This window comes from Felis catus, chromosome E1 (genome assembly GCF_018350175.1).
Source record: "Felis catus isolate Fca126 chromosome E1, F.catus_Fca126_mat1.0, whole genome shotgun sequence".
In the NCBI taxonomy this organism is placed as follows: Eukaryota; Metazoa; Chordata; class Mammalia; order Carnivora; family Felidae; genus Felis; species Felis catus.
Window position 1 is genome coordinate 36,802,270 of NC_058381.1, and position 24,966 is coordinate 36,827,235.

A 24,966-nucleotide genomic window follows, 5' to 3' on the forward strand; every position below is an offset into this window, starting at 1 on the left:
CTGGAGCCTGTTTCTGATTCTGTGTCTCCCTCTCTCTCTGCCCCTCCCCCGTTCATGCTCTGTCTCTCTCTGTCCCAAAAATAAATAAAAAACGTTGAAAAAAAAATTAAAAAAAAAAATTGCTATCCCTCTGCGGGGCGCCGGGTGGCTCAGTCAGGTGGACGTCTGACTTCGGCTCAGGTCATGATCTCATGGTTCGTGGGTTCAAGCCCCGCGTCAGGCTCTGTGCTGACAGCTCGGAGCCTGGAGCCTGTTTCAGATTCTGTGTCTCCCTCTCTCTCTCTGCCCCTCCCCTGTTCATGCTCTGTCTCTGTCTCAAAAATAAATAAACATTAAAAAAATTCAAAAAAATTGCTATCCCTCTGCTATTTACCTTCAATCTCCTCAATCACCCCCAAAGAAATGGTTACTCCTTCTGTATAATTTCCCAAAGTTATCATGTCTGCGAACCCCACCTGCCTCCCATGCAGACTAACCCCGTAGATTGCCTGCACATCTCACTCAGAGAGTACACAGCCTCATCTGGCTACAGCTGACACATTCTCTGTGCCCCCCTCCACTTCGGATTCCCAAGAGAGCCAATCAAAGACAGAGAATGTCAGAGTCAGCAACCTCTTTGGTCTTTAGGGTTTCTGCTGGGCTCAGCAGTGCCCACGGGGGATGCCTAATATGGTCTAAGGGATAGGCCAAGAAGACACCAAAAAAAAAGGGGGGGGGACTGGGGAATAGGGCAAAAAATAATAAGAGGGGGGAGTGATAGAAAGATAAGATAAAGAACAAAGAAAGAACTGTTACTATTTAGGTGGAGGGAGCCCAACAACCATGGCTTCCCAGACAAGTGTGTCTGTGATCCCTGGCTGTAATTATTCATCTCAGGAGTTCAGTCTACAAGAGCTTTGGATCAGTGCTAAAGAACCAGGATTCTAATGCCAGCGCAGCCCCTAGTGAGCTGAGTGGCCATGGGCAGAGCGCTGGGTCTGTTCCTCATCTTGAATTTGATCACTTGAAGATCCTTTTGAGTTTTAATAGTCCCGTGTTCTGTTCTGAGCCTGCGCATCATTGAGAACCTGCTTTGAGAATGTTCCCTGATATGACACGAGTATCTGCTTATTTTATCGTATGTGTGGGTGCAGAGAATCTAGGAGTGTGAACTGGCAAGGGAGACCATCAAAGTGCTTTTGGGTGAGTGTGGACGTAGGTCCTTCCTAAGTCACAAGGTTGGCTAATTACTAAGAGCATGGCTTCTGGCAAGTGGTAGACACCTTGCATTTTAAAGCCCCTGAAGTGATGAGCCCAAGTGAACACCTCGTGTCCGGCTCCTCTACCTTAGGGGTGGCAGGAGGCTGGCTGTCCGGGGCCTTGCAAAGCACGTGGTGAGACTGCTTCTTGGCACTGGGCAGGATGCATCATCTCTCCTTCCACAGCCCTTAATGAAGTGTGCAGCTCTTGTCCTCATTAGGCCCCAGCATCGTCAATAAAAGAGTCAATAAACCCGGTTGATGGGGTTGGGACCGAGGGGCTGAGATGCGGCAGCCGCGCATCCACAGGGCAGACGTCAGCTCGGCCGTGTGTCGTGACCCAGCATCCAGGGATCAATAACCAGCTCGGAATAAAGTCCAAAAGCCTGCCCTCCCCAGCCTCCTCTCCAGACCCATTTCAGCCAGGGTGGCGCGGTGCCAGCCGGCTCCTGCTTTGCTTGTAGTCCCACCCCATGCCATTCTGGGTGCCAGATGCTTTTGTTTCTTCCTGATTGAGTCCCCTGGACACCCCATGGATGCATATTTAGTGAGTGCCCACCTGGCATGAGAACATGTAGACGGCATCTCCGGGCAGCCCAGAGGCTGGCATGGGCCCTGTTTTGTGTGTCTTCTGTCTGCTGACAGTGTGTGAGGGGCCCCAGTGGACCAGGAGGTATATTCTCTGCATGTTGTGCGGCTGGAGTCCATTCCTGGCTGCTATGCATCTCTTTAGATAGCCTTATCTTATCTAATTACAAGGAATTTCAGATTAATTTCGTGGCCTCTGCTCCAAAGGACCTCTTATCTGTTGGGGCCTTGTATTTTGACCTTGTCATTCTTTTGTTGTTTGCCTTTAAGGGGCAGGCAGCTTCGAAGGGGATGCTAAGATCTTGCTGGAATTGGGGCTGGGGGAGGGGAAGAAGAGGGAGGCCGACAGATCTGGGGTTTGTGTATTCTGCTCCATCCCCCTGCCTGTGTGAGGAGACAGCTGGCTGCTTACTTCCAGGACAGCCACATGGTACCCAGCCACACAGAACAGGCCCCGGGCAGGGACTCGCCGGCTGCCAACCTCTCCAGATCCCTTTGATATTTCCGACAGAGCAGTAAAGGACTCTTGACTATCACGTTTTGCCTTGCCTCTCTCCACCTTCTCAAAGACTCCTCGGTGTGGTTTCCATGGCTACCCCCAATCAGATCTGGCTTCTTGCGAAATTGGATTTCAAAGAAGGACAAGGCTTCAAAGGAATTTGTCCATTTAACAGAATGTCATTAGGAGTGAGGCTGACTGCTGAACCAGGGTCCTCAGATGATTAAGGAGGGGCCGCGCTCATGTGTGGAGGCAGGTTTCTGTCTGCAACGAGGAACCTTGATGCAACATGACAATGCCGTATTGCAATCTGCCAGTCACCCACCGCACCCTACCCAACTCTGCACCTCCCTCTCCCCCTGTCTCTCTAAGACCCAGAATGGATGTAGAATACCTATGCCTTGAGTTTCTGCTGCCTCCTTTGGTAGAAGTAAGCCAGGCACTGAAGGCCTGGGAGGTCGTAAGATTACCTGGGTTCATTGCTCTTCCCCAAATGACTCATTAGCTTGTAGCCTATATTAGCATTTACAAATATCCTTGAAGAAGTGGGAAAGGTTGTCAGATTTCCTCCCACTGCTGAGAGGGAAGGCAAGGCAAAGTGCTGGGGTTACACACAGGAGGGACTTTGTTTTCCCTTGCCTTTTTTTTTTTTTTTTTTAGAACGGTTTCAGATTTAGAGAAAAATTATGGTGATACTACTGAGAGTTCCCATATGTCCTCCCTTGCCTTTTAACACGTCATAAGTACTCAAAAATGATTCCAGAGCAACTACAATTTTATAGAAGGAGCAGTATGATAAAAATGCCCGAACAGGGACCTGGTATTTGCTCCAGAGCCTGGAGGAGGCGGCCTGCTTGTGGTTAACTTTTCCAGAGCAAGAAGGAAGAGCAGTGGGAGCTAGAGTCCCCAGAGACTTGCCAGCCCGTGTCCCCCCAACCCCAGTCCAGTTTGCTGCAACTTGTGGGTGGGTCATGTGATCCCCAAACCATTCCTCTTGAGATTGCCGGATGTGGACGCGTAAAGATGCTCGAAGCCACTGCACTCCTTAAAGGACCAAGCCCCCAACCTTGGGAAACTATGCCAGGCAGTGCTACCCCACATCCTTCTGGACAGTTTCTCCTTGTGGCTCCCGTCCCCCTATTCACAATTCCGTCATTATTTCCCCCGAGGCTGTCAAAACCACTTCACCCATCTTCCCCGTGTCCTCTTACTGCTCCCAACCCTCCCCACACGTTCTGTGGGCAGAGTCTGAGACTAGAGACTCCATGTTTTAGAAAGAAGGAAAACGGTAGAGGTAAAGTGAGACGTGTAAGATCACACACTACACAGGTAGGTTGCTCGCCAGCTCAGAATTTGTCAATGTCTCCCAAGTGCACACTCAGCTGAGTTCAAAAATCCTCATTCTGACTTTCAAGTGTCTTCACAATAAAACTTCCAAGTTTTCTTGACAACCACAATTTCCCTACACTGTCCGGTAAAAGGGGTATTAGTTGTTCCTCAAACAAAAGGTTTTTCCGTCTTTGTTTACTCTGGTCTTTCCACCTGGAAAGCCCTCCTGCCCCTTCAAAGTCAGGTATGTTCAGAGCCCATCTCGAATGCCACATGCACCATTAAACACACATGCACCCACTTCCCTCCTTTTTTTTTTTTTTTTTTTATGTTAGTCTTCCTCCTTATACCGCTCATGGCACTTTCTACCTTCATGGCACTGGGTTTATCGTACTTTATTTTTTTAATATGTAATTTATCGTCAAGTTAGCTAACATACAGTGTATACAGTGTGCTCTTGGTTTGGGGGGGTATTGTGCTTTAAAACCCCCACAAAACTATTCTGCGATCGCTGAGACTCACGAAAGTTCAAAGAGATGATAGAGTGATCCTGTCTACCCCTTACCCTGTTTCCCTCAATGGTAACATCTTGCAATATTACAGTACCGTGTCACAACCAGGACACTGACCCCCACTGTACTTCGGATGAGGGGAGGAGAACACGTTTTCTGTGGTCTTTCACTCCCCCCCTCCCTTAGAGGGAAAAGGCTTGGTTCCCCTCTCCCTCACCCTTCTCTCCAGATTGCCCCTCCCCTTCCTCACATCCTTTTAGCCTCAGGGAGGAAGGGACACGGGGCTCCCTGTATCTGCTGCAGCCCTGCCTCTGCTTCTCCTAAACGTTGGTGGCTTTGCATTATTTATTGGGACCTACGGCCATTCCCTTTAGACATCCGGTTTGCCTGAGATAGTGAACGTTCTGCCCTGGTTTCCTGGGCGTGGAAGTGCGAGCTGGATCGGGAATTGCTTGCTGCTGCTGGGCTGGGAGAGGACGGCTCTCCTGGGATTCTGCCTCTCCGCGCCCCGTTTCGGGCACCACCGTGGCTTTTAAGCCTGTCCCTTGAGGTCAACTGTCCAGGGCTGAGGATAGAAAGTCTCCCAGAAGACCAGGTTCCTTTGGGTTGAGTCTTTTGTGCTGGTGGGGCTTTGCCTGTGCGGCGGCCCCCCCGCCCCCAGGTCTTCCACCTGAGGGCGCCCCGGGAGTGGCGCGTGCACCCGCGCACAGGTGTCCGCCCCCCCCCCCCCGCCCCCACCGCCCGGGGCGCGCCCCCCGCCCGCCGCGCGCGCCACTTCCTGAGCGCGCCCCGGGCCCGCGGCCCCGCCCTGCGGCCAGGCCGGGAGGCGGCGGCGGAGACAGAGGTACAGGTGCCTCCGCCCGGCAACCGCCGCCCGCCAGCCCGCCCGCCTTGGCACCAGGCCTTCACGGCCCCTCTCCCGCCTCACACTCCGGCCTCCTCACCGCCCGGCCAAATGCAGGCCGTCGCCCTCCCCGAGGAGATCCGTTGGCTCATGGAAGGTAACGCCCTGGCCCAGCCCCAGGCCCCCTCCCGCCGGCCCCCCCCTCCCCCCCCCGGGGAGTCCCTCTGGTGCGGAGCTGGAGGCCCCCACCCGGGACGCCAGAGGCTCCCAAGGCCGGCCTCTCTTTGCAGCTCCATCACCCTCCACCTTCTAGAGCCTCAAGGCTTCTAGAACCCTCAACTCTGCAGAGCCACATTTTCATTCTGCCCGCTAAGGGTCCCATTCGCCCCGCTCAGTTCCACATTTTCTTTTTCCTCGAGGCGTCTCCACTCCTCCACGTAACCTCCCAGGCTTCCGAACCACCTTCCAGCCAGGTTCGCAGGGGCGCTCCTCACGTTCCCGGTCTCCTGGGGACAGCCCCCACCACCGCGCCTGTGGGGCTTTGCCTTCTTCCTCCCTCCCCAGCCCCGAAGTCCCTCAACCTCCTGCTCAGAGCTCCCCCGAGGCTCTCAGGGGGGTGCGAGGGGCTCGTGGGATGCTGTCGGCCAAGGCCTGGGGGTTAATGGGAGTTTTGCTGGCGCCCAAAGCCCGAGCCTCCCTCTGCCAGCCTGCAGACTTCTGGGGCGGGGTGGAGGGGGAGGTCTTGCTGCCCACCCAGGGCAGGCTGACACGCAGTATTATTACATTTCTGACTTTTCTAGAAATGCCCCATCCTAGGGTGTGTACCTTCAAACTATCGTTCCTAAGCAGTCCTTTTAAGAGTTAAGGTCATACTCAGCAACACTCGACACATCCTTCTTAACACTCGAAAGATCACCTGCTCCATTCACACTTTTTCTCGTGCAAGAAACTTGCTTCCCTGTAACTGACCTTCCTGGAAGGACAGAGGCCTGGAATCTGTGCTTGCATAAGGGCCCCAGGAGGAAACTACTCGGAATTAAGCCTTTTGGCATCCGAGTGACATTTTTGACACATATTTAACAGATGGCCTGCTTTGGGCAGGTCAGACTTTTGGCAAGGAGTATTTTTTTTTTTTCCAGTTTCTCTCAATTTAATTGGTTTTATATCTCCATTACCTTGTTATCTTGGTATAAATGCCTCCTAATCAAATATTTGGCAGTCCTTTTGGTCGCTGTTTGTAGCACTGTTTCCATTCTGGATTGCTTCTATGTAAAAGCTGTCAACTAGGTATTTCTTTTAAGGTGAAGCTTCCAAAATCCACTTTACTTATGACCTGAGTAAATCTAAACTTTCAGAGTAAAAAAGTATTTATAGGCTAAAATAGCATCATCTGGGTGTCTGAGAAGAAGCAATCCAGCCTTTCCCTCTGTTGTTGGTTGAATATTCGATGTTAAGTATAAAGAGAGGCTGTGAGTGTGGTTCCTGGGAGACAAGGAACTGTGGCGAAAAGTTTAATTCTGCCCTTGCATTAAAAAATATAAAGTGATTCTTTTTATTGGTATCTGTCATTTGATGAGAGAAAACCTATTTTACAAGCTCATTAAACTATACTTCCGTTCTGTGTGCAGCCTTAGTAGAAAATTCCTTTTTATTTTCAGAGGCTTGCAGTGAAATCCACTCCTTCAACATTTTTGATGTGCAGTTCTTTATTGTTCAAAACTGACACTTTGGTAAACAACTCATTTCTGCACCTGCCACCTTCCTTTAGCTTAGATTATTTTCTTGTTAGCTGACTGTTTTTAATTGAAGTCTTCAGATCTCCTTCTAAAGCAGAACCTTTGTTTGCTGACAAGTAGAGCAGGGTATGAATGGAGATTAATTGCATGTCACATACTTCTGTATCAAACTTGCTGTGTCTTAACAATGTCTGTTGGTGCTTGCATCTTTAGAATATACAGAGGAGTCTGAGATTAAATTTTAAGGAGCTTCGTTGGTTAATGTATTTCTTTAAGGCCTTTTTTTTTTTAAGTTTGCAATTGGAATCTGAATCTGAACTAGAGGGGGAAAAAGATAAAAGTGGGATTCCAACCAACCAATAATTCTATTGAAAAATGTTTGAAGACTATGTTTTTGAAAGGTTCATGGAATCATAGCAACATATTGGTTATAGATTTTTTTTAAATTTTTTTTTAGATTTTGTTTTTTATGGAATACAGTCTCTGGTGTAGACCAGTAGAATTATTCATTGTACTACAAATAATTTGTGGATATTAGAAACCCATAATGGCTATCAATTTATCGTCTGTTACTGTGTACTTGTCTCCCCCCTTCTCTGGCCCCTCCCACACACACTTTTTAAGGTTAACTGTTGACAATTAGAAAATATGTAGGTCCTGATCTCTATATTGTCACTCAGTGGAGAGAGTCACAGGGTGAGAGAGCTGCCACTTTAGTGCTGCCACATGGCTGTGGTGGTGGGGTTTCCACAATGAATTACTACTTTCATAAACCAAGGCATAAGCATTTGCACGGTGATTTAATGCTGGCCATCACAGCCATAACTTAAGCATTTATTTATTTATAACTACACGAGCATAAATGACAGGGGCATTTTTTGACATAATGTGTGTGCTTTTAAAAATAAAATATGCAAAGCATTATGAAAGGTTTATGCCAAAATTTTGCATAAGGAAGAAGGGAACAGAAATGCTGAAGGTCTACAATTAATTTTGTTTAAGGATAAAATTTTAAACATTTGGAAATGTTTCATTTGACCCAAAAACTCAACTTCTGGGAATCTGTATTGCTGAAATTAAAGGACAGGAGGTATGCGTACAAGGATCCATCTCGAATGTCCATGAGTTGGGAAAGGTGGGGCGATGGTATGAATGAATTATCCATCTTATGGAATATTTTGCAGCCATTAAAAAGAATGTACTATATCTGTATATATTGGCTTGGAAAATGTCCATAGGTTTAAGACTAAAAGCAAGGCGCACAATAACATATATGATCTGTTTTTGTTTGAGAACAAAAAGGTGAACCATGCCCTCCCTCCCATATATTATGTATTATTTTGTAAGCCTAGGAAGAAGTAAGAATATACACCTACCTGTTAGCATTGGTTTCTTTGGGAGGGGAATAAGAAGGTGGGGGAGACAGAGATCATTACTTTTATTTCATACACCTTCATGTTGTTGGAATTGTGACAATGACCATGTATTAACTTTTGTTAATCAGATAAACAATCAGTAGCGTTCTTTAATTTTTTTTTTTTAATGTTTATTTTTGAGACAGAGACAGACAGAGCATGAACGGGGGAGGGTCAGAGAGAGAGGGAGACACAGAATCCAAAGCAGGCTCCAGGCTCCGAGCTGTCAGCACAGAGCCGGACGCGGGGCTCAAACTCATGAACCGTGAGATCGTGACCTGAGCCAAAGGTGGAAGCTCAACCGACTGAGCCACCCAGGCGCCCCAGTAGCGCTCTTTAAAAGAAAAAGGGACAAACAAAAGACAAAAAGAAGCTTGCAGATGTCAGAGTGGTCAGAGTGCTAAAGGACCATTAACTGAGGTTATGATTATATTTTTCTCTTGTTAGCTCTGGGGGTGTGTGGAGGGTGGGGATTTTTTTTTTTTTTTAATGCTTTCTTGGAGTTTTGGCAAATGTTAAAGCAGTGAGAGTACTTTTAGAGTAACTCAGGAAATAGCCTCCTCAGACTCTGTCAAGCTCTCTTATAGAAATTGTAACTAGTCCATATCAGCAAATAAGTACCTTACAGATAAGTAAAATGAAAAGTGTTTGTTTACTGCCTTATTGAAAGAGGAGGAAATATTCAGGTCTGTTTTCAAATAATCAGGCTTGAGATGTAGAAGCTATCTTTTTGTTTTTGTTTTGTGATAACCATACTGAAAACAAAAACAATGGTGTGCTGGCAGTTTGCATAATCTTTGCTCCATAGATATAGACATAATCAGTTTCTTCCTTGTCTTTCTCTCCCTGCTTTTGAAGTAAGAAGCACAAGAGGCAAGTATGAAGGAGGTTGAATATATATTTATTTCTTCAGTTCAAAATGTGCCGTGTGTGATGGAATGGGACCTACTGATTTTACCCTAAGAGCTAATAGGTGCCAACTACCTACAAGGTACCTAGATCCTGCTGGGAATGTGGAGTAAAGCCAAAACAACATCCACATCCCAGCTGCATTTAGTAGCAACTGCTGTGTGAACACTAATTCTGATATGCCTATGGTTACTAATTTTTAAACTTCCTTGGAAAGAAATAGTAATTAATCATTTCCTTCTAGATTGTTCTCCAGATTTGTTTTGGTCGATGCAACCAACCCTAAAATTCTTTTCAGTACAGTAAAATTCCAACTCTGTGGAACTGGTAAGAGTGAGTTACTCTTGATAGTTTGATTCTCTTTAATGAAGCACTCTAACTTTTTATCATAAAATTTGTGATTAATCTTTTTCTAAAATGTATTTGGAATTTTTCTCACGTCCTCACTTTCTCACTTCCTCAACTAGCCAATCTGTAACTCAAGAGTTGTTACAGTGAATATAGGTTATCAAACTTTGTGGAAACATATTGAGTTGTTTAGAGCTGTTTTTGTCCCAGTTGCCCCCGGACTGCCTTGTGAAGGTCAACATCTGTTTTCTCTTTTTATTTTTGTCACTTTTTTCCTACTGCAAGGTCGGGTCTATCACTTTACATTGCTCTCAGTGTGTCTGGAGCCATACTGCTACTGGAATATGAGGGAATCAAGCTTGTTGGGATTGAGATGTGTAAAAGAAGGTATGAAGGGCTCTTTAGATGAACACAGTACCCAAATCTTTAGGTGTAGACTTTGTGACATGCATTTGGCTGCTCAAGAGTCTTTTTTGCTTAATTTGTGATACCGGATTGTCTTCTAGATAGGAGAGACTACCGGCAGGTGAGATGTAACCATTCTTCTTTTTCCATGTTAAAATTTTCTCTGATTATAAAGGTAATAATGCTCATTGTAGAAAATTTAGAACACACACAATGATACACAGTCACCCATGGTCAACAATTGTTAACAAGTTCCATGTATTTCTGTCAGCTTTTATTGTATGTACGTACTTTAAAAGTTGGGACATAGTGTGTGGATAGTTTTATATAGTGATCTTTCCACTTACAGTCTTTCAATTCCTAAGGTCTCTTGAGAATTTTCTCAGATCATTAAAATTATTTTTTTCTTGCCAGTGATCTAGAAGTTATATATTCAGGTGTTATTCCACTGATATTTTTTCTCTTATGGCTTAAAAAAAAGCACCATGTCCCTTTGATTTAGCAACACTAAGAATGAATCTTTTCTTTTGGCTCTTTCCTCTCAGGTGAAATGTGAAATTCCTGATATAATCTGAGATTTTAGACTCAGAATTGTTAATATTTTATTATGTATATTACAATAATTATTTTCTGACATTTGCATAATATTTTTAAACCATAGATATAATACTGTTTTTTCCCTTTGATTTGCTCCTTGCTTACTTTTTGTACCATGGTTTTTTCATTCTTGAACTTTTAATTTTATCTCTCTTAGATATTTAATTTTTTTTTTTTTTTTTTTTCAACGTTTATTTATTTTTGGGACAGAGAGAGACAGAGCATGAACGGGGGAGGGGCAGAGAGAGAGGGAGACACAGAATCGGAAACAGGCTTCAGGCTCTGAGCCATCAGCCCAGAGCCCGACGCGGGGCTCGAACTCACGGACGGCGAGATCGTGACCTGGCTGAAGTCGGACGCTTAACCGACTGCGCCACCCAGGCGCCCCTCTCTTAGATATTTAAACTGGGCTAATATGGTGGCCACTAGCCATAGGTGGCTATTTACGTTTAAATTAAATTAAAAATTTCGGTTCCTCAATTGCGCTAGCTACATTTCAGCTGCTCAGTAGCCATGCTGGCTACTGGATTGGACACTGCATAAGGCCCTAGTAGATGATGATCTAGAATATAATACTGGGTGAATTTCTCAAGAAGGGTTCCTTTAAAAAAAATCTTTTTTTAATGTTTATTTTTTTTGAAGAAGAAGAGAGACAGAATGCAAGCGAGGGAGGGGCAGAGACAGAGGGAGACACAGAATTTGAGGTAGGCTCCAGGCTCTGAGCTGTCAGCACAGAGCCCGATGTGGGGCTTGGACCCGTGAGCAGTGAGATCACAATCTGAGCCAAGGTCAGACTGAGCCGACTGAGCCACCCAGGCACCCCTCAGGAAGGGTTCTTTGATACTACACTTCCTTATCCCCTGCATGTCCAAGAATGTGTCTATCTAGTTTCATATAAACTTAGGTGTGTAGGGGCGCCTGGGTGGCTCAGTCGGTTAAGCATCCGACTTCGGCTCAGGTCATGATCTCGTGGTTTTTGAGTTGGAGCCCCGCATCAGGCTTTGTGCTGACAGCTCAGAGCCTGGAGCCTGCCTCGGATTCTGTGTCTCCCTCGGTCTCTGCCCCTCCCTCGCTTGCATTCTGTCTCTCTTCTTCAAAAATAAATAAACATTAAAAAAAAACATTAAAAAAATTTTAAACTTACGTGTGTACAGAAAGTTCTAGACTTGCACTCTGCCCATTTCTTCCCCTTCCTACTAATTCACTCTCTAGAAGTATCCCATTATCTTCTGGCCTTCAGTTTTGTGGAGGAGAAGTCTGATGCCAGCCTGATGTATTTCTTTTGTAGCCCATTTCTCCCACCCTCTGCCTAGATGTTTATAGGATGTTTTTCTTTGCTCTCAGAAATGACACTAGATAGTGTCAAAGTTTTAGATTTTTAAAATAACTTTTCTCAGTTTGTAATGAACCATTTTGACCTGTAGACTCAGGTCTTTAACTTGGGGAAGTTTTCTATTATCACTACTTCTGCTCCGTTTGCTTTATTTTGTCACATTGGAGTATACGTTAAGATATATATTAAACCTTAAACTACTGTCTCCAATTCACCTTTTTTATTGTTCTATCTGTCACTGACTTCATCATGATTTTATTTTATTTTATTTTATTTTATTTAAAAAAAATTTTTTTTTCAACGTTTATTTATTTTTGGGACAGAGAGAGACAGAGCATGAACGGGGGAGGGGCAGAGATAGAGGGAGACACAGAATCGGAAGCAGGCTCCAGGCTCTGAGCCATCAGCCCAGAGCCTGACGCGGGGCTCGAACTCACAGACCGCGAGATCATGACCTGGCTGAAGTTGGACGCTTAACCGACTGCACCACCCAGGCGCCCCTTCATCATGATTTTAAATTCAGCATTCAATTAAAAAAAAAAATTCCATGTATTTTTTCCTTATCACTCATTGCTTCCTTGTCATTACATCTGCAAAGCTCTGGCTTATAGATCTGAGTTTTGTATGTTTTTGAGAATACAAATTAGAAATTTTCTATACATCTGTTTTTTAATAATAAATCTACTTGGGGCCCCTGGGTGACTCAGTCAGTTAAGCATCCAACTTTGGCTCAAGTCATGATCTCACAGTCTATGAGTTTGAATACCATGTCAGGCTCTGTGCTGACAGCTCAGAGCCTGGAGCCTGCTTCTGATTCTGTGTCTCCCTCTCTCTCTGCCCCTTCTCTGATCATGCTCTGTCTCTCTATATCTCTCAAAAATAAAGACACATTAAAAAAATTTTTTTAAATAATAAATCTACTTCAGAGGAAGGCATTTTTTTCTAGTTTTTCAAGATGATCTTTTCTCTTTGAATTTGAGTGTTTTCTCACAGGTCCTGTATGGTTTTGTGTGTGTGTGTGTGTGTGTGTGTGTGTGTGTGTGTGTGTGTGTTTAGTTTGCCTAAATTCAAATCCTGACTCTGCCACTTTCTTACTACCTGGTTGACTTTGGGTCTCAGTTTGCTCATCTGTAAAATGGGAATCATAATAGTACCTATCTCATAGAATTTACATGGGGAACAAGGGAATGAATATTTGAAAAGAACTTACAATAGTGTCTGGCGTGGACTAAACATCATATAAATATTTGGTAAATTTTTAAAAAATTATTTTCTTAGAGAAAGTCTTATTGATTTTTTTGGTTTAGTTTGTTTTGTTTTGTTTGCTTTTGCCTCTTTATAGGAAAGCTCTGAGGTGTGGCCTTTTACCTATGTCAGTGATTCACCCTTGCCTCTCTAAATTACGGGAAGTTTGTAGGGGTTCTTTCCGAGTCTCCTCCATTTCTATCCTTCCTTAGATTAGAGTCCAGTGATCATTCTATGCGAAAATTTATGGAAGAAGGAGAGATATTAGCTTCATTGTTAAGTTAGGAAAAATATGGGCTCCTTATCTTGTTGTAGAATGCTGTGTGTGTGTGTGTGTGTGTGTGTGTGTTTGTGTTTGTAAAATAGTACTTTTGCATTACTTCTCAGTAGAAAAAAAAGAAAGGTTTACTCTTCCTCTTCTTCCTTTTTGTTTTTTAAAAAAACATTTTTTAAATAGGTAGAAATATTTGAGCTTCATTGTGGGTATACCCTAGGTGTTGGGTGGGCTGCCCCGACCTTTTGAACTTTAGGCATGATCTGTTCCCTGTGGAAGCCCAGACGTCTCCTCAAAATCCTAATAATTCTCAAGGAGCATGCATTCTCAGGGTACTTTTCCTTCCAGGCTCTTAGCTGCCCTGAGTCACGTAGGCGTAAACTTTTGGTTCCCAAATCGGATGATTTTGTTTCTCAGGGGACTTTTGGCAACACATGGACACGTTTTTTGTTGTTGCAACTGGGGAGGTGCTATGGAATCTAGTGGGTAGAGACCAGGCCTGATGCTAAACTTCCTACAATGCATAGGACAGCCCCCACAAGCAAAGAATCATACAACCCCAAATGTCAGTAGTGCAAGATTGAGAAACCCTGGCCTAGATAGACCCTTTTCCTCAGTTTCCACAAAAGCCTACTCATGTGAAGCCCCTGCAATTGTAGAAGACATCACTGGAATTTTAGGGGGAACAGGAGGAGGGATGAGGGGTTTACATAGCAGTAATGCAAATTATTTAAATTTGAATATTAAGCATCCCTATTCCTAAATCTTTGCCACCCCAGTCATCAGAGAGTGCCCTCTGACTCTTCACCTGATGTAGTTCTCAGCCTATGCTTTCTCATAGGCACTTTCTCCCTTTATCCTATCTGGAACAAAACCAAAAAGAAAAAAAGAAAAAGACAACAACAACAACTCTATTTCCCTGGCCAACTGAAAAGATAGTTTAGCTGTCTGTTGAATTTTTTAGGCTCCTCCTCCCCCCAACACCCACACAGAGAAACAAGTTACTTTTCCAAACGGTGACAGTTGTCTCTCTAAGAGGAATTTTGGTGCCACCAATTAAGATAATAACATTTTTTCCTCATTATATACTTGTAATACTTAAACAATTTTCAGTCACTTTAAATATTGGAAAAATAAGATAAGTTTCAAGTTTTACCATCATCTGAGAATCTTAACATATTGACATAACTATCATAGATCTCATTTTTTCACATCATAAGCCATTACACCCTACAGAAATCCTATAATTTCTGCTACATTTATTCATATTTATTTCCCCTGTGTTTCCAAGTTCATTGCTTGCTTTTCCGGTTTGTCAGTGCTGCATTATAGGTTAGATGATTCTAACAGATGGCTTTTCAGGTTTGGAGTCTTTGAGTTCCACTGCTTAATTTTACTATCCAGCTTTTACATGGAAGATAGGACAGATGTGGGCTCAGGAACAAAGTGGTCTTAACATCCAGAGAGCGAGCTTTACTGAAAGCTGATGGGTTTGATAAAATCATTTATGGGTTACTTAAATTCTCATCTAGGGTCTCCTCCTAACATTGTTGACATTCTAATGTTAGTATGATACAAGGAAATAAGGTGTTTATTCACATAGTAGGAGCTTTGCTAAAATGTGTCCTGTGACACATATTTTTACTTATGCAAACCAATATTGTAGTTGAGTTGGAATTAATTAAGGTAGTGTATCTTATAACTCAAATATATGGAGAATGCTGGGGTATTTAGCTACTGAAAATACCTCTTTTTGTTTGTTTTATTTTGTGTTGTTTTTTATTTATTAAAAACTATTTTTAAATATTTATTCATCTTTTTGAGAGAGAGAGACAGAGTGTGAGCAGGGGAGGGGCAGAAGGAGAGGGAGACACAGAATCTGAAGCAGGCTCCAGGCTCTGATCTGTCAGCACAGAGCCTGATCATGACCTGGGCAGAAGTTGGACGCTATACCAACTGAGCCACCCAGTACCCCCTATTTTGTGATGTTTTTATTGGGTACAATATACTTCCAGAAAAATGCTCAATCATAAATATACAGCTCAGTGAGTCGTCACAAAAAGAACACATCCCCAAAACAAAGGCAAAAACGTTACCAAAACTTCCAGAGACCCTCTGTGTCCTTTAGTACCTACCCACACCTATAAGCAAGCACGCCTCTGATTTCTAACAGCAAAGTTCAGCTTTGCTTATTCAATCATACAGTATGTCCTCATGTATCTGGCTGCTTTGCTCAAGATGATGCAGAAAATATCTCTTAGCTGTGGTCTAATAAACCTCCTGAAAATCACACTGCCTTTAAAATAATTTTTCTGGGGCTCCTGGGCAGCTCATTTGGTTAAGTGTCCAACTTTGGCTCAGGTCATGATCTCGCGGTTTGTGGGTTCAAGCCCTGCGTTGCGCTGTGTGGTGACAGCTTAGAGCCTGGAGCCTGCTTCAGATTCTGTGTCTCCCTCTCTGCCCCTCCCCTGCTCACACTCTGTCTCTGTCTCAAAAAGAAATAAACATTTAAAAAAATTTAAATAATTTTTCCTTTCTGATAACTTTTTATATGAACCTCTTCCTCCCTCAATCCATCTATCCATTCCTCCCTCCCTCCCTTTCTCCCTTCCTTCTTTCATTAAGGTATGATTTATGTACATAAAATGCACTAATCTTAAGTGTTACAACTCGATGACTTTAATATATGTAAACACCTGTGTGACCGCCACCCAGATTAAGATATAAACATTTCCATCATCCTGAAAAGTTTCCTTTCCAGTTAGTAGCCCTCCCCAGAGGTAACCGCTATTCTGACCTCTATCATCATGGATTACTGTAGTTGTTCTGGAACTTCATGAATCAATATGATCTCTTTTGTGTCTGTCCTCAACATCGTATTTTTGTGATTTATCCCTGTTGTTCTGTGTATCAGTTTTATCTTATCCTTTATGCAGAGTAGTATCCCATATTCCATATTTTGTTTATCCATTTTTCTGCTGATGGACATTGAGCTGTTCAGTTTGGGGCTATTGTGAATACAGCTGCTGTGAGCACTCTTACATAACTTGCTTTGTGAACATAAGCACTCACTTCTTTCAGATAAATATTTAGGAGTAGAATTACTGGGTCATAGGGTAGGTATATGTTTAATTTTATTAGAAACTCCAGTTTCCCAAAGCAATTATACTTATTTTACACTCCTACCAGCAGTGTGTGAGAGTTCTCATGGATATATTTTTATTATAGAATATTTACACAACATAGAAATAAGACTACTTGATTTTTTAGTATTATATACTTTTCCATGTGAATCTGTCTATCCATGCATATATATAAATTGCTGCCTGGTGTTGCAAAATTTGTAACTATTTTTCTATTGATGGATGTTTAAGTTTTTCCCAATTTTTAAAAATATTTCCACAGTGCTGTAGAGAACCTATCTCTGTGCATCTTTGTGTACATGTGAAAATATTTCTGTAGGATAAATTTTTAGACTCTCAAATAGATTGCAGATGTGTTAATCCTAGAATTTTAGTTTGGCCACTAGCTAAAACTTAATCTAAAGTACTCGCTGTGTTTTAGGTTCTGGTTTTCTCTCTGTGCTGTGAGTATACAGGTATTGTCATTTTCCCCCCTCCAGGAGGTAGAAAGAAAATTAAAAATATAAACACCACAATTCTTGGGTCATGGGGCAGAAACAATCAGCAGGTTGAAGCAAACCACAACCAGAACATGCTGATAATTTCTCTGTTGTATGCTGACAACTTCCTGCAAGCCAAAACAAAGCTGGTGGGTATGATTTTAGCCTTGCCAATAAGTTTACCTCTTAACAGAAGGCAAAAAATATATGCCTTAAGGATTGCAATTAATTGCCAGATAAAAATGTAATGCAAAGTTTAAAACAAGTTTTAAACAAACTGAAAGTAATTATCCCCTTCTATTATACTTTTATTTAATTGGTATGAAAATAGACAAGATTTCCTTGAAGACTTCCATTATTGATTGGGGTAGGAAAAATCAAACACTGAAGTTTTAAAGATTGAATTTCAGTGTGACATTTAAGAGTGACTGCAGAAATCTTAACGGTCTGATATCTTCAGTGTACCTGTGATAGGGAATCAGAAATTTTGGTTTCTTTCCACCAGAAGCTGTCAATGAGACTTTGTAGAAGCTGGATTAGCAACCAGGCTGGTTTCTTCTGTAAAATAGGAATATATAATTTAAAGGAATAGTTGTGATATTTAATTTAATGTAAAGAATACCCAGGGTCACGTAGGAGGCTCATTCGGGTAAGCGCCTGACTCTTGATTTCGGCTCAGGTCATGATCTCAAGGTACGTGGGTTCAAGCCCCATATCGGGTTCCTCACTCACTGACAGTGCAGAGCCTGTTTGCGATACTCTGTCTCTCTCTCTCTCTCTCAAGATAAATAAATAAATTTTTTAAAATCCTAAAAGGAAAAAGAATACCCAAGTATCTTAGTAGTAAATGTGACCCATAAGATATCATTGTCCTCAAAATAAACGAAAGAGTAAATGGACAAGGTCAGATATTTGGGAAAATGTCAGAAACTTGCACCAGTCTACAAAACCTAGTGATCTTGGACACATCCTGCCAAGAATCTTTTCAGCTGGCCTTAGATCCTGCAGGGGTATGATGATCATAGTACTTCTACAGTGTTCCACATAACCTTCTGTTCCCTTATCCTTCTGTCTTCTTTTCCTACTCTGACTTGCTGGAATAGATGTCCAAATAAGCTGCCTAGAAGCTGAGGGAGTCTGTTTTAGAGCATCTATGAACTATGAAATGCAGATACAGCTTTGCCAGAGCTGAGTTTACCTTTTAAATATGGGACTTAAAATCACTGTATATTACTTTTAGTACGAAATACCATATGCTACTATAAGCCTTCCTTCCAGAGTAATCTTTCACCATTGTCCCTCTCACCTCTAACCTTCTGCTGTCTAAGTTGAGACTCTTTCAGTCTCTCCAGCTGAACTGAGATCTGTCACCTCAGGACCTTTGTACATGATATTCCCATGCTTGTGCCATTCTTTTCCTAGTTCCACCAACTCCCTACCTTCTCCCACACACAACATACATACTTAGCCTGCTAATTTGGGAATTTCAGATAAAAGATCAGTTCTCTAAGAGGTCTCCCCTGACTTACTGCCCTCCCTAGATGAGGTGCCTATACCATGGGGTTGTGGCCTCCCTTCCTTTTCATATTAGCACAATTAACTCATATCACAGTTTATTCTAATTGCCTATTTAAGTCTGTATTCTCTGCTAGACTGTATACTCTTATGATAGAGTTTAGATCTAATTCACTTTTTCCAGTACTTGGCATGTATTAAGCACTCAACAAATATTTGTTGAAGAATGAAGATGTGTAGGAAAAAAGTGGCATTGTTGATGGTATGTTTCTCATTTTGTCTTTTCTTTTTGATGTGAAGACATTTACACCATGTGGTTCGTCTTGCTCACTTACCAGTTGAAGGTAACGATGTGCAGAGCCTGTAACGTTGAGTATTATACACAGTGAGAGCTGCAGGGTCAGAGGTGCCTCAAGAGTGTTCTTACACAGTGGTGTTTTCCACGCTGGGTTATGCAATTGCAGGATCCTAAGGCATCCTGTTGTGGCAGGATGTGATGTTTATGTTAGAAGACTTGTTTGTAAAAGGTTGATTGCTTAACAGAAAACCTATAGTTAGCTTGGTGAGCTGGGTTAAATATAGGAGCTGATATGTTGAGAGACCTTTTAAAATCTCTTTCCTGTTCAGTGGTGAGGAGTGTGTTTCTGATCAGGGTTGTGCAGGCACCTTCTGGTCGTAATCACTGTAAGTGGCATCATCTAAATTGAAAGACAAATGTATTATATATTGATCTGTAATTTTTGTTTCCTTAATATCTTTATCACGTTGTGATGTCAGGGTTATGCTGGCTTCATAAAATGAGTAGGCAAGTGTGTATAATACTGGATATATAATCCCTCATACAGCCCTTATAGCTCTTGCTTTTAACTCATTTTTTCTTTCAAATGTTTTCTTTATTTTTGAGAGAGAGAGTGCGAGCTGGGGAAGGGCAAAGAGAGAAGGGGACAGAGAATCCGAGGTCACAGTTCGGCACCTCAACACTCTTGAGGCACCTCTGACCCTTCAGCTCTCACTGCTGTCAGCACAGAGCCCAATGTGGGGCTCGAGCTCATGAACCCCCTATGAGATCGTGGCCTGAGCTAAAGTCGGCCGCTCAACCGAGCCACGCAGGTGCCCCGCTTTTATTTATATTTTTCTTGTTTATACACTTGTTTATCTACTAAGTTGTGGGTGTAATTTTAGATCTGATTTTTAAAAAACAGATGAGACAGACAGCAGAGATTGTCTTTGTGTTATTTTATTCCTGAGGAGATGACACTTGCACGTGAATTAACATTTGGAAAGGAAGCTTTGCAAAAAAGTAATTTGAAAAAGCAAGCTCATAACAAAAATGGCAAGCTTTTCTTAATATCATTGGGGGGTAATTATATCCTGTTGATGTTCTTTTAACACTTTTAGTATATAGAAATACAATTACAGGGGCGCCTGGGTGGCGCAGTCGGTTAAGCGTCCGACTTCAGCCAGGTCACGATCTCGCGGTCCGTGGGTTCGAGCCCCGCGTCGGGCTCTGGGCTGATGGCTCAGAGCCTGGAGCCTGTTTCCGATTCTGTGTCTCCCTCTCTCTCTGCCCCTCCCCCGTTCATGCTTTGTCTCTCTCTGTCCCAAAAATAAATAAAAAACGTTGAAAAAAAAAAAAGAAATACAATTACATAGGATACTTTACTTACAAGAGTACAGTAAGGAGGGTAGAAGTACAAAATACTATATAGTTGATCCTTGAACGTGTGGGTTAGGGCTGCTGCCTCCTCCCCCCTCCCCCACCCAACCCTACAGTTGAAAATCCTCATATAGCTTTTGACTCCCCCAAAAGTTAACTACTAGTAGCCTACCATTGAGCAGAGCCTTACCAGTAACATAAGCAGTCAATTGACACATATTTTATATGTTATATGCACCATACACTGTATTCTAAAAATAAACTGGCAGGGCACCTGGGTCGCTCAGTCATTTAAGCGTCCGATGTCAGCTCAGGTCATGATCTCACGGTTCATGGGTTCCAGCCCCCTGTCAGGCTCTGTGCTGACAGCTCAGAGCCTGGAGCCTGCTTCAGATTCTGTGCCTCCCTCTTTCTCTGGCTCTCCCCTGCTCATGCTCGCTCTCTCTCTCTCTCTCTCTCTCTCTCTCTCTCTCTCTCTCTCAAAAATAAATAAACATTAAAGAAAACAATAAAGTAAGCTGGAGAAAAGAAAATGTTATAAAGAAATCATAAGGAAGAGAAAATACATTAATACATTTACAAGACTGTACTGTATTTATAAAAAAAAAATCTGCACCTAAGTGGACTGGTCAGTTCACACTCAGGTTGTTCAAGGGCCAACTGTATACATTTATCATCTGTGGGAATAAAGTATACACTGTGACCACCCCTCTCTCACAGGATTCCTCTTCGTTCCCGACTTTCTATCTGCCCAGGTGGCCTCCTTCCCTGCTCACAACTATGAACCAGCTCAGCACATCACCACCAAGTGAAACGAAGATAGACGTACAAGTACGTCTCCAGTCCTCCCTCCTTTTTTTTTCAAAATGTTAAAATTATACTGTACACCGCTTTTTGAAAATTAATAGACTTCTTATTTTTAGAACAGTTTTAGATTCACAGAAAAATGGAGCAGTAGTACACTGTTCTATTTCCCCTTCTTCCCAGTTTCCCTTATTATGAACATTTAACGTTAGTATGGTAACATTTGTTACTGTTCATGAGCCCACACAGATATGTTATTAACTAAAGTTCATAGTGTATTCTCTTTCCCTTAGTTTTTACCTAATATCCTTTTTTCTGCCCCAGGATCCTATTGATGATACCTTACTTAATTTAGTTTCCTTACATACCTTTTGGCTGTCACAGTTTCTCAAATTTTCCTTGTTTTTGATGACCTTGAAGGTTTTGAGGAGCACTGGTCAGTTGTACTGTAGAATGTGCCTATATTAGAATTCGATGTTTTTCTCATGACTAGACTAGGGCTATGAATTTTGGTGAGGAATATCACAGTGGTAAAGTGCCATTCTTATCACATGTTGAGGGTATGTAATATTAAGATGATTCATGACTGTTGGTATTGACCTTGATCACCTGGTTGATGCAATGTTTGTCTGGTTTCTTTACTGTAAAGTTACTCTTTATTCCGCCTTTCAGTACTGCATTCTTTAGAAGGAAGTCTGTATGTGAAGCCTACACTTAAGGGGTGGCATTTTATGTTCCCTCTTCTTAAACAATTTTTTTTTTTTTACGTTTATTTATTTTGGGAGAGAGAGAGAGACAGAGTGCGAGCAGGGGAGGGACAGAGAAAGAGGGAGAGGGAACCTCAAGCAGGCTCCACACTGGCAATGAAAAGCCTGCCTTGGGGCACAAACCCACGAACCATGAGGTCATAACCTGAACTGAAATCAAGAGTCAGGTGTTTAACCGACTGAGCCACCCAGGCACCCCATATGTTCCCCCTTCTTTGAAGTGAAGTATCTACATAAATTATTTGGAATGCGTCCGCACTGGAGATTTGTCTCTTCATTCTCATTTATTAATTTCTTGAGTTACTTGTTTAAATGTATGGACTAATGAAGAATACGTATTTTATACTTTGAATTGTAATCCAATATTACTTTATTTTATTGCTCAAATTGTTCCAGCTTTGGCCATTGGGACCTCTTTTACGTGGCTTCTGTGACTTTTTTGATACGCTCATCATGTGTGTGTGAGTGCGTGTTCGGGGCATATTCTTACTTTCTGGCACTACAACATACTCCAGGCTCATCTTGTATATCTCCTGCCCCAGTTCTAGAATCAGCCATTTCTCCAAGGAGATTTTTTCCTTTTTATTGAAAATCGGTATTAGAAACCAAGATCTGGGTTCTGGGTGAGCTCTTCGGTACTGGGATGTTTCTTTTAGGGCCTCTCTGTTGACAGAGCAAAGAAGCACATGTGTTTATAATAATCCCATATACACATATATCTATAAAAACTCCTCTATATAACCATCTGTATCTATATGAAATTAGACATGAGTTTTTACAATGTCTTCAATTCTAATTCATTCTACACTCCTCTCCTTGCTATTCTTCATACCTGCTCTTCTCCTTTCCATTCCAACAGGGAGAAACCTGGTTCCAACCGTTCATCATCCATTTATTGTTTGATCAGAATATACACATATAGCAATATAAGAATCATTAACCCATACACCTTTGGGAAACAAAAGACCAGTTTCCCAGTTTCCCAGTTTCATTGACTGAAGACCAGTATTTATGTGCAGTTTCTTTTGCCTTTAGTCTTATAAACTCCACTTATTTCCAAAGTTACTTAGGTCAGTACCTTTTCCCCCATCCCCTTCAGTGAGGTTTCCCTCCATTATTGGTAATACAGTGAGATTATGTTGCTACAATCTGCATTCTTTCCTGAGATCCCCCAACCTCCTAAGTGTTGGTTGTTGTTGGTTTTTTTTTTTTTTTTAATTTGTAGACATTAAGGCTCACTCTGTGTTGTAAAGTTCTACAGGTTTTGACAAATGCATAATGTTGTGTATCCACCATTAAAGTATCGTATAGTCTGGTTTCACTGCCCCCAAAATCCTCTGAGCTTCACCTATTCACCCCTTCCCCACTCCTGTTGGACCCCTTGCCAACCACTGATCTTTTTACTGTCTCTATAGTATTACCTTTTCCAGAATGTCATATAATTGGAATTACACAATATGTAGCCTTTTCAGATTGGCCTCTTCCACTTAGTGATATGCACTTAAGATTTCCCCATATCTTTTCATGGCTTGATAGCTCATTGCTTGTTAGTACTGAATAGTATTCCATTGTCTGGATGTTTATTTATCCATTCACCTACAGACAGACATCTTGGTTGCTTCCAAGTTTTGGCAATTATGAATAAAACTGCTGTAAACATCCATGTACAGGTTTTTGTATGGGCATACATTTTCAGTTCAATTGGGTAAATACTGCTGTTCTAATAGGCATGTAGTGATTTCTTATTGTTTTAATTTGCAATTCCTTAGTGACACATAACGCTGAGCATCTATTCATATGGTTTTTCATCTTCTGTATATCATCTCTGGTGAGGTATCTGCTGAGATCTTTTGTCCATTTTCAAATTGGATTTTTAATTTTCTCATTGTTGAGTTTTAAGAATTCTTTGTGTATTTTAGTTACCAGTCCTTTATCAGTTGTATGTTTTGCAAAGATTTTCTATCAGTCTGTGTCTTGTCTTTTCATTCTCCTATTGTCTTTTGCAGAGCAGAAGTTTTCCATTTTAATGAAGTCTAACTTACCAATTATTTCTTCCATGGATCATGCTTTTGGTGTTGTAGCTAAAAGCTTATTGCCAAAAACAAGGTCACCTACATTTTTTCTTATGTTATCTTCTAAAGTTTTATGGTTTTATGTTTTACGCTTAGGTCTGTGATCCACTTTGAGTTAATTTTTGTGAAAGGTGTAAAGATCTGTGTCTTTTCAAAAAAAATTTGGTGAATGGATGTCCAGTTGTTCCAGCACCATTTGTTAAAGACTATTCCCTCTCCGTTGAATTGCCTTTACTCCTTTGTCAAAAATCAGTGGACTCTGTGTGGGCCTATCCCTAGACTCTCTGTTGTGTTTCATTGATCTGTGTGTCCAATCTTTCAACAATACCAGTGTCTTGATCACTGCAACATTATAGCAAGTCTTGAAGTTGAGTAAAGTCAGTCTTCCAATTTCTTCCTCTTTCTCCTCCTACTCCTCCTCCTTTTTCTTCTTCTGTATTGTGTTAAAAGTACACTATGAGAATTTTCTGAATTTCTTAAAATTTCATCGTGAATATTATGTTTAAATGGCTATATAATATTTCATTATGTGGATCTATGATATAACCAATAACCAATGTTTTTTTTTCTTTTTAAAGTTTATTTTTTTAGTTGTTATCGTTATTTTTCTTTTTTTTAAATGTTTATTTATTTTTGAGAGAGAGACAGAGACAGAGCACGAACAGGGGAGGGGCAGAGAGAGAGACACACACACAGAATCTGAAGCAGCTCCAGGCTCTGAGCTGTCAGCATAGAGCCCAATGGGGGACTTGAACTCACGAACCATGAGGTCATGACCTGAGCCAAAGTCAGAGGCTTAGCCAACTGAGCCACCCAAGCATCCCAACCAATAACCAAAATTGAGTGTAAAAACCTCAGGACATTTGATATCTTATTTTTGTAAATGAAGATTAAAAGGTCATGTTAGCAGAGAATAAAAACTGAAAGAATGGTGGAATTGCAAGTAATTGCAATTTTCTTCCTTATATCAATTTCTGTATTTTTCAAATTTTCTACAATGAGCAGCAATACCTTTTTTATTAGAGGGAAAGGTAAAATATGTTTGTGTTTATTTTCTAAAGTCTGAGAAATATCTCTTTTTTCTTTTCCTCTCTCAATCTGTCTGGATACTTTAATGGTTGCATAGTAATCAAATATGATACACCATAATTTATTTACCTATAATTATATTACTGGATTAATGTATTTGGAGGAGCAACACAGGGTAGTGATTAAGAGCTCAGGCTCTGGAACCAGACTGCTTGAGTTCATATCTTT

At 41.9% G+C, this 24,966-nt stretch overlaps 1 protein-coding gene across 7 annotated transcripts in view; it reads left to right on the plus strand.

Annotated features, from left to right (window-relative positions):
• Positions 1 to 4,959: 4,959 nt before the first annotated feature.
• Positions 4,960 to 24,966, plus strand: part of SKAP1 (src kinase associated phosphoprotein 1) — a 281,290-nt gene continuing 261,283 nt past the window's right edge. For all 7 annotated transcript variants that reach the window (XM_006940253.5, XM_045044377.1, XM_045044376.1 and 4 more), the window contains exon 1: positions 4,960 to 5,167. In XM_006940253.5, coding sequence (XP_006940315.1) covers positions 5,122 to 5,167 — 46 coding nt within the window. In that variant the 5' untranslated portion in view covers positions 4,960 to 5,121. The remainder of the gene's footprint in view (positions 5,168 to 24,966) is intronic.